The 10,782-nt window shown below is 32.0% G+C and overlaps 1 protein-coding gene across 1 annotated transcript; it reads right to left on the bottom strand.

Moving 5' to 3' along the window:
- Nucleotides 1-7,553: 7,553 nt before the first annotated feature.
- LOC134277764 (uncharacterized) lies at nt 7,554-9,104 on the bottom strand. Its single transcript, XM_062760075.1, has 2 exons — nt 8,702-9,104; nt 7,554-7,678 (listed from the first exon to the last, which is right to left on the bottom strand). Exons 1-2 carry the CDS (start codon nt 9,102-9,104, stop codon nt 7,554-7,556), a joined length of 528 nt encoding a protein of 175 aa, XP_062616059.1.
- Nucleotides 9,105-10,782: the final 1,678 nt, after the last annotated feature.

Genomic DNA, 10,782 nt, shown 5'->3' with positions numbered 1-10,782 from the left:
TCTGAGAAGGGATAGCGGACCAAGAGAACATTTAGCTTTATATACATTTGCATATAAACTTTGACCTTTTCTATTGCATGACACATGCGCAAGATGAAAATTCGTTAAAACATGAGTTGGCAAATATTAAAAACTGTTTTCGACTCTTACTGACGTAAGTTAACTTCCTCTTTAATGTTTTTGCTCTTTTTAATAATTTTAATAATAAAGTTAAAAGAAATTCTTCTAGAAGTAAAATCCAAATGAAGAAGAGTTGAAATGTACGTTTATCTGTTTAGGTCAATAGAAAAAGCATCTACACGTATTACGAAATTTTCTTAACTATTAAAAATGTTTATTTTTCATTGATTTTTCAAAAAAAAATTATTTTATTTTGGAGTCGGAGTTGGGATGGGTGTCTTTTCATTTTATAGAAAAAGGGAAGTTTATCCCTAAATATATGACTGCTTGTTTATTCATTGCTTAACGAAGCCCGATCTACTTGATCTGCGCGTACGTTTTAAAGCAGCATCTACTGAGGCACGTCACAATACCTTTGACTGCCGTCACAATTGAACACAATAACGTCACAATTAAAATGACGTCAAACTGCGCTAAAATGTTTCTCTGATCTTGCTTACCTGGTAGCTCTATAGACTGTGCATTGAAAGCTGGCATCTCTGTTATTTACATTTTTAACAAAAATATTTGTTCAAATTAATAAACAACTTTGGAACATAATTTATTTTAAAGTGATGAATTTCTTGGTACAGATTCAATAATTTTATCTTGTTTCATTTTCATTTGTGAGTTTAAAAAAACAAACACTGAAACCAAAAGTAAACGATTTTAGTCTTTCTCCTTGAACATATTGAAGTGTTTATACACACTCTTTTTATTGCGGACTTAAATATGCATGGATTGTCTTCAGTTTTTAAAATATTTAGTAAGTCTATGAATCATTTAAATGCAAACCCGAAATATTTTATTTTTCTATATATTACATGATATTAGAAAATATCGTAATTTTTTCGCCTTACCCCCCCCCCTCCTCCCTCTACCCCTTTTTCCCACATAAAATAACGTCGCTTGTTAAGAGAAAAATAAAGAATGAAGAGTAAATGATTTCATAATGTAAGAATTATTTACTTTTTAGAAACTAATACAGTATTGCAATCGTTTGCTGGTGTTATGTAAATCCATTGCGACTTATAAAATAATTATACACTGAATTGACGACGGATTTTTTCCGTTATTTCCTGATCATGACAACGAGCACACGGCGGGTGTGACCGGTCGGCAGGGGATGCTGACCCCTCCATGGCACCTGATCCCACCTCTGATGTTTCGGAGGTCCGTGTTTACTCTGCTCTTATTTTGTATATTGTTTACTGAACTTTGAGATTGAATACTGTTCGTTATCTCCATATCCTTCTTGGGAAGAATATATCTAAATTTTGTGTTTTGACATGCCCCCTTTTCACTGCAATAAAGGCTACCTCCAATTTTCTTTTTATATTTTATAAGAAAACTGAAAATTGCATGATATATGTGAAAAAAAGGAATTTCATCATGTATTTTTTTATTTCAAAATTTCTTTGTTTATTGGAGAGTTTTAGTATGTAATTGTGAATAAAAACACGACAAATGGTCCATATATTGACAGTGGCCCAATTTGACTACAATAAAGGCAAGGTAACAAAATTTCATTCTAATTTTTCTAAGCATAAATCATACAAATATATTTCCAAGAATTAAAATTTTTATCATTCCGTTTTCGTAATTTTCAACTAGGTCGGGCCTCGTTAAGCCTTTATGCCTTTAGCATTTGAAAAACGTCTACTTCCAGGTTGAAGTGTTTAAGGGAGAGAAAAATAATGCCTTAAAATGTGCTCACAATACACTTTTTACATAGACCGTGATAATTTTAAGAAATGTTATCTTATAGTCTCTTTTCAAGCCTTCTATATAAACCTTAATGTATTCTTCATGCAGTAAAAGCATTGAATTACGCATGGTCGACAAGATTCAGTTTAGGATTCATAACATTCTAGTAATTGTACCTTTGTTCATGATTTGATGTTCACAAATATTCCATTTATAATTTCCAAAATTACTTCAACTCTCTTCACTCCTTTCTGCTTTGAGTTTGAAAAAAATAATTAAAAAGTCAGTTATAAAGTGGACATTTTGAAAGGTAAAATACTCAGCCGATTCATTTTGTAAATAATGGTCTATAACAATAAGTATGTAAAAAGTCAGTTATCATTTGATTTCATGATAGATTCTATTTGCTGACAAGGTTAGTGTATCGATCACAGAATTTGCAACATGAAGGCTTTAAACGAGACTGTTGATATCCTTGTTTCATGGACTTCTTTGTCAATGACTTTATTCTAAAATTTCTCATACATGTATGTAGAGCATTTTCTTGCGTATCGATCAACTGAGGGACACTAACCCCATATGCATGTAATAATGATATATTGTTACATATGATATATTGCTATTGCTATTATAGGTAGAGGAAGTTGACGATTGAAAAGTTAAAGTTATCACGTTTATCATAAGACGTTATTGTTAGCTTATCATTAACGTCTTTGCGTAATAAAATATCCAAATAATAACAGATGTGTCAGTGTCTGTGTATCTTTTATTTCTCTCATATAAATATTTTTTGTCTTGCAAATTTTGCTTCATATCAATACAAAATACCTGGTAGGTTTAGATTTGCTTATAATTGAACAAAATTGATACTTATGGCAATTTCGATAGATTGCTAGAAGACCTGATCTTCAAAATCAACATAGACATTGACAATCAGAAACTCACTCTCTTCTGCGTATTTGTGTGTACAATCAGAGTGATTTTTACAAATAAATTTGAAACTAACCAATGACAATATTATTTTATCTAAGAGTTCCATTTGAATTGGAAAGCAGATGTAATCGAAAACAATCTATCAGACAGATCTGTACTTATTCAGGTACATGTTTTTTATATATTGCATTCAGTCTTTAATATCTAACTTTCAAAATATTTCTCTCTAATTTCTCCTAATGAATAAGAAAAATGACAATATCTCATGAATTAGCATAGTTTGCTGCTGAATTGGTGAGAACTGGGTATTTTATTTAAATGATAGTTCACTGAAGTAAAGTTGAGGCAAGTGAAAAAAATGTTTAAATATAACATATGAATTTCATTTTTTAAGTTGATGAGGAACATGAACTACAAAGCTTTTCATGAAATATGCAGGCGTGAAGTTCATCTTCTCTGGTCTTTTCAATACTGAAATTTCTTAATTGACGAGTGAGTCCTTAGCTTAACATTATTTATGCACACGTTCTGCACATTATGCTTCGTCGCAAACCGAATCAACTTGCCAAGACTAGATGACATTTAAAAATCTATATCCATAGTATTTTTCACTAAACACTTGTTCTTAAAAGTTCCTCGAAGTCTGGCAAATGCCCTTCTTCCACTGAGGACAGATTGAAATCTATTAAAACTTTCGGATATGCACTGGACACAAAGAGGCAAAACATAATCTGATTTATTAAACTAGAAAACCGGAAAACCTTGTAATGGGTATTCCTTCGCTGTAATGATTTGACCCACTTTGACACCTTGCCCACACTCTGTCTCCTTGTTTGAGATTCAGTGTCACCATATTGGATCCAGAATCGTAAAAATCTTTACGCCGCCCCCCGTCAGACATTGTCATCACCTTTGCTCCTCCGTTATGTGCAATAGATACATACAATGTGTCACTGCTATACCCTGGGCACTGATATAGAAGTCATACTGTCCGGCCGTGGGGGCGGTAAAGATCCCTGTACCTGGGTCGTATCCACCTCCAACGTTATTGATGACCACAGGAAATACTAGTGTACTTCCGCTTCCGGTAACTCCATGACCAGCTGTAAAGGCAACCTTCTTGGACGAGTCTAAAAGAATGTAATAATGTTGGTGTAGTTTTCGTATAGCGAAATTAGTATGATAGAAAAAAAATTCCTATAGCTGACTTCATAGAAGAAATATCATTATACTATTGTTTATAAGAAACACGAGATAATATCTTTCAAGCGAATTTCATGTTGAAGAGTTGTTCAATAAGATATGATTCCTTCAATAGGACCCCTGATTTATAGAAATTGATGCATACATTAACACAATCTTTCTATCATTTCAAATTTTTTATTATATTGCATTTATCTCAAAAAAAAATTTACTGATGGATATTCATTTTCATTGATGACAAGCTTAAGTAACATTTTATGCTGACTACCGTATATACTCGCCTATAAGTCGGTTATATTTTTTAGGTTATTTTGGAGGTGTTTGCCATTAGCCCGTTTATAAGTCGGTACAACTTTTTGCCAGAATAAGTTGACATTTTTAAATCAATACATAGATGTTTTAGCCTGGTTTCAATTTATACCTTATTTAACTCGCTCAAAAGTCGGACATAGACTTTGAAGCAAAATTTAACAAAAATAAATTGACTTATAGGCTAGTACGAGGGTTTATCAAAACGTTCGTGGGCTGAGCCTACAAAATTAATACTATGTATAGTCTGTGCTTTCAAATTTATAAGGAACATAAAACAATTAAACAAAAGAAGAAATGTTGAAATTTTGAGCGTGATATGTTCATTATTTGCCAAATTATCATGAAATAAAAACGACATGATATGATCACCTAGTGCCATCGCCGTTTAGTTTCAACATTGTTGTTCAATGTCCACTTATTTTAATGAGATTCCCCAGAGATAAATAAGGACTTATATCCATCTTTTTATATGATTTTACAATGTCATGAACAGCGGCTTTCAATATAATATAATATTGCAAATGAATTTATACATTGGGAGAGATCATCGCTTGATTGTGTAAACACATTTTGCTGTTTGGAGATTAATTTCTACAAAACATTTTTTGACGTGATTGATTTTTCACATCTTGACTACAAATCAAAATTACTTGTGCATCCCTTTTCTCCCTGACTCTCTTTTGGCATTAAAAAACAAGTAGTCTGGATGTATTTTATTTCTCCGTAACCAGTTAAAACATTTACTAATTTTTGTGATGTAATAAAAATATTATTAATTTTGTTCTTTCTCAGTTATTGTTTTATATTTACTGATTGAGCCATAATTTTTCATATAAAGTAATTGATAATATAGTATTTATTTATTAAATCTTACGTGAGCACTGAGCACTGAACAAATCATATGTTGCCCTCATACCGAGTCAATAACTGTATATTACCTTGGGGATTATCCGTATCATCGTGCCATCACTTCATCGACTTCGCGCCATCGCACCATCGCTTCATCGTTATGGCATTATTGTGTCATCGCATTATTGACCCAAACCTCGATTGTGCGATGATGCGATCGTGATATATGTGACCCTATCCAGATTCCATACATTACCCTTGTTTGCCAATACTGCAACCAAAAGTGTGCGGTGGGGGGGGGGGGACAACTGGACTTTTAATGAACCTTTCCTGTAGAAAAACTTAAGTCTAGAAAAATAAGTGGGGGAGGCCATGTAAAGATAGTTTTTACAATGTTTACCGGCATTTTTTTTTAATCAAGGTTTGCAAAATAATATGATAAACAGCAGCATTTTCTGGCCAACCGAAGGGGTTTGACATGCTACTGTCTCTGTTTCACAATGGTGGTAAATTTGCTGTATGACCCTGTGTTAGTATCGACCCTTATTTGGAGAAGCTGTCTGTCCCTTCCTGACTATGCACAGGGTTTCAAATAAATTTGAAAATGTTTCCTCAATGTTTTTCTGTCATCATTTACCTGTTTACCTGACCTAATGATCAACATTATTCCTGTAAATCCAATTTTCCGTACTTTCTTTTTAATAGTTTAATAGTATATTATGCAAAGCAGAACACGGAAAAACAATAGGTATTCTGACTTCTGACTACGTCGATTTTTATTATCATCATCATCTTTTCTTCTTGATTTTATTTTCCTTGCTGTTTTCTAGAGAGAAGTCATGTTTCGTTGTCAGTTTGCCATACAGGTTTTTAAGTTTTTCTATAGTAAAACACGAAACATGAAACAAATGCCAAACCCTGATGTATTTCATTTCAGACCTCAATGAGAGGAATTTTATACATCTCGGCCCAATGACACCTCTTTTTCATGACAGGACCGGCCAAGATTTAAAGTTTGTCAAAACGCTCGGCCCAAGTAAAATATTATATATGTACAATCCCCGATGTCACTTTTATCAATGATCTCTAATTCTAATTGGTGCTGTGTCAAATTTTGTTTCTCAGTTATTTTAATCAATGAATAAAAGAATTGAAAGAAATCTTTATTGCAAGCAAGACAGTATACAAATAATTTTAGCTCTCAAGTGTTATTTGGCGACTGAAACTTACAAAAGCTAAGTATCAAATAGTTAATCCAAGAGACACATAAAAAGAATAAATTTCCAAAATATGTATGAGAAATGAACTAATATTCTACAAAAGCAAAATTAGTTGAATTAACAACAAAGTTGTTTAAGGACGTTCGATCCTAAGCTTTTGAGTGGATTTTGGTCATGTCCTTTATCTATAAAATTCTGCATCATTTTTACGTTCTCACATTATATCTGAATTCTACAATGCAAATTGAACTATATTCATTGAAAATGAACTGTAGCGCCAAAAGAAGCATATTAACCCTTGTTTTTCGATTTGAATTTTAATTAAGCTATGTATGTAGAAAGTGTTAAAATGTTTATGCTAGTCTTAAAAGTGAAACAAATACCAATTGGTCTCAAATAAAAGATTAAAACTTCTGTTTTTAGTTTTGTAATATTTTAAAACATGATATCTGAACTGATCAGCTTTAACCAATTCCTTCTGAAGACATCTCCAAAATAAATTTCAAATAAAACTTTTTTCTTTACTTTTCACCTTATCTTTATCACGTAGATAGTTTCTTTTCCAAACTTAATAGTTAAATGTAAAATCAAATGTCAAATGAATCATGAAGATTATCAATAGTTTAAAAGAATACTATGAATTTCATGGGGATTTAAATTTTGTGATTTTCGAGTCATTAAGAGACCCACGAATGTATGTGCTACAAGAAATATAATTCACAGATATTACTAATCAACAATTTTTCATCCTGGAAATTAAATTCCCACGCACCCATATTTTCCATTAAACCACGAAAGTTTGGCTACAAGAAATTATACGATTTAACAGTATTCTTATTTGCAGTGATCCTTTTTCATTTAAAATGCAACAAAATCATTCATTTGTAAAGGAACATGCATAACCAATGCCTATAGCATGCAGTTTGAACTTTTCATATTTAATTAATTTTATGAAAAACCGGAGAAAGTGTAATGGACCACGTAGTAATAGCCTGAACCATGGTGATGTTTGATCCACACCGCGTCTCCCTTCTGAATAGTAGTACCACCAGATTGGGACCTCGTCGTAATAAACATCATTACTGTAACTATAAGCCATAGTTCTCACTTTTCTTGATCCATTCAACACAATGTCTACATAAATATATTGCCTATCATAACTTTGAACATTCAGGAAAAAGATAATCCCGTGGTAGGAGCAGTAAATTTGTTTCTTGGGTTGTATCCATTCCCTTCATTGGTGATGACGAAGGAATCCAGTGTTCCACTGTTCCATGATGTGCTGGTGGAGGACACTGGGCGGAGAAACCTACATTCTTTGTCTTCCCCAAAAATTTAATTGAGGTTTAAGGCCTTAATTGTTGAACTCAAGATGAAATGTGTCCAATTATTTGAAAATTTTTATAAAAAAAATTTTTCTTACAATTAAAAAAAAATAAATTTGAAGTTTCCTCCTCCTTTCTTAGGAAAATACGATTTCCTTTTTTAAAAAACATCTCTAGTCATCATCTTTTATTAAATGAACTTGAATCAAGACGAGACATGTTTTTTCTTTTCTAGCATTTTTTTTTTTTCTTTGATTACCTTGGTATAAGGATCTATTATAAAATTAAATTTTTTTAAAAAGAAAATTTGCATTTTTACTAATATTTTTGTAAGGAGTAAGAATAGGGGGTTGATTAGGCAATTGCTGCATCCTGCAAAGTATCACATTTAAAGTACTCATTTACAAAATTAAAAAAAAACATTTTTAAAAAAAAACCGAAATTAAAATACATCACCGATGTCATCGGGGTCAAAAACATTAAAATGTTTTTGTTATTTCCACGATATTAAACTACTTCAAATGAGCACTATTTCATTACGTTAATGACCGGAAACAACGAACAATTAAAAACAATAATGGATTCCTTCTGAACGTTGCGCCCAGTTCTGTAATATTAATTTCCCGTAAAATATTTTGTCATTTCAATGAACCACTTAAACCCGAGGACTCTTAACAAAGTGGAAGGTATAGACAAGGTTGTCGTACAGGCTCTACCTTGTTCCGTTGTAAATATAAACGCTTGACATGAATTGAGAATTGTTCTGGAGTTTGAAGCATTACAGCAAAATCTGGAATAAATATCTTACATCTTGATTTTGGAGAGAGTATTAATAGTGTTAACTTTTGTGTGAAATATACCCTCTAAAAGCTAGTAAACCGAAACAAATTTACATTTTTCTGAGGGATAAAGGAAAGTTAATTAACTTAAATAACAGTTGATTCCACACAGAATGAATTCAGCATTTTTTTCCAGGTTACAAATTTCACTTACCACTAACGAGACTTGAAACATTTGTCAATGATCCCTGAATAGAGGCAATTAAGGAAGATAAGTTTCCTTCCTTTGCCTTGGTCCTCTGTAACTCAGAATCAAGTCGTTGGTTTTCTGTTTTGAGATGTTCTACCTCTGCCTCCAACTGAGAAATTCTAGATCCCGTGGATTCCTTTGATGTCAACATGTCTTTCATCAGGGACTGAAAATTACTCGTCAGGGTTTGAACAGTATTCGTTAAAGACATCCGGATTATGCTCTCTTGATTAAGAAGGTGACGGAAAGTGTCTGATTCTTTAGAATCACCATCAGTCACGAAAGTCCTTGACAAGCTTCCATTCGTTTGGTCTGACAGCAATGAGAGAGCAATTAAAAATCGAATCAAGCTACAAAGTATGCACATTCTTAGTATATAAATCATATTTTCAGTCTTCTGTGTAATATCCTACCTAAATGTAGCCTGCAAAATATAAGCAAACACAAGGTTTTATATGTGTATACTTGGGGTTCTATTTATTTCACTGCTCAACAGTTGGATGAATTTGATTGGATATATGTAAAAAAGAATCCTTTTAAATTTTAAGAAGAGTTAAAATTTTTTTTGATTTGATTATGTATTAGACATACATATTCCAACATTCCTTTTAGAAAATGAGTCTGTTTATTAAAAAAAAATTACAAAATATATTTGAAATATATATGAAAGTGTCTTACGTTAGATTTAATCAGTGTATTCAATTTGTATTTTTGGAGAGCTTAATATGTTTATAGTGCCAGGTGTGGTTTTTATTTACAGTCGATTTGCAATCGTTATTTTTATTATATACCTAATGCGATCATCAAATTTACTGTTGATTTTATGCAATCACGTGACGTCGTGATCTGATTTTCCGGGATCACCACACTGTGGTTTTTTGAATCTATATCACCACTTCCAAAACTATGACGTAGTACGCAGAAATATCGTTATTTTTCTTGTGCGTTAAAAAGTCCTTTGTTTTAATGCTTTGTTTATTAAGTTAATATTATACCATTGGTCTGTAAAGAATTATTTTAATATATTTACCAGTTATAAGGGGTATATAATAAATTTATAGTTATAACAGTAACTTATCCCAATAGTAATGTAACAAATGATATATATGTATCAAAAGATTTCGGTTTAAATTCCTTTGAATTTCTTTTACTCAAAAGTGAAAATGTTTCATATTAGATACAACTTAAACTTATTGTTGTTGTAAGAGTCAGCAAATATCACTTGTGATTAAATAAAGTTCATAAACCCTCCGCTCACTCATGTAGAATGTTTCTTTTACTCTAATGATTTTCAGATGAAAAAAAATTTAAAAAATGATAGACATTTATCCATTTAAAAATTTCCTTTCTTATTAGAGTGTAAATAACCAAACCTTGAGGAAGCTCAAACAACACTGAATTTTTTTATTTGGATATTGAGAAATAAATTTAAAAGTTTGGTTTTAAATTAAATTTTTAAAGGGGTTTTCATATTTCTCCAGGAAAGATTTTTAAAAACAATGAAATAGGCAATATTCTACAGGTTTTTTCCTTTTTCTCCTTTACTTTAGAGTTTCTTTCTTCAATTTTACGTCGCCACATGGTGCAGTGGTTAGAGCGACTCTACTCTAGAGTCGCGGCGTAAGGAGTGGATCCCGGTGTGGGTTCGAATCCCAAAGTGGGGCGTAGACTGATCTTTCGGATAAAACCGAATAAACTAGGGTCTTCTGTCGCAGTAATCTGGCACAAAAAAATCCTCAATGCTTAATAGCTGTAAGTGCCTAGTATAGGGCAAAAAAATTGCAGCTATCCACCCGGGGAGTGGTGGCGTTTCCTTCAATGAAAAAAATTTAGAGGGAGTTTTGATAGTATACAAACAATCAATCTTCAATTTAACATCTCATCACACATCACACCAGGATTATAAAAACTACCGTTGGATTAGAATCATTGAACAAAACTTTTTTAATGGGATTTGAATAAAATAATAACATATGAATTAGCTGAGAGGTATCAATTGGGGTCCTTTTATGTTGATTGATATTTTTTTCTCGCATAATCACCAG

The sequence above is a fragment of the Saccostrea cucullata genome, unplaced genomic scaffold (assembly GCF_032062105.1).
Source record: "Saccostrea cucullata isolate Sc308-1 unplaced genomic scaffold, CSIRO_AGI_Scuc_v1 ctg6049, whole genome shotgun sequence".
NCBI classification, from domain to species: domain Eukaryota; kingdom Metazoa; phylum Mollusca; class Bivalvia; order Ostreida; family Ostreidae; genus Saccostrea; species Saccostrea cuccullata.
The sequence above is the reverse complement of the archived record's forward strand: the minus strand, read 5'-3'. Positions and strand labels throughout refer to the sequence as shown.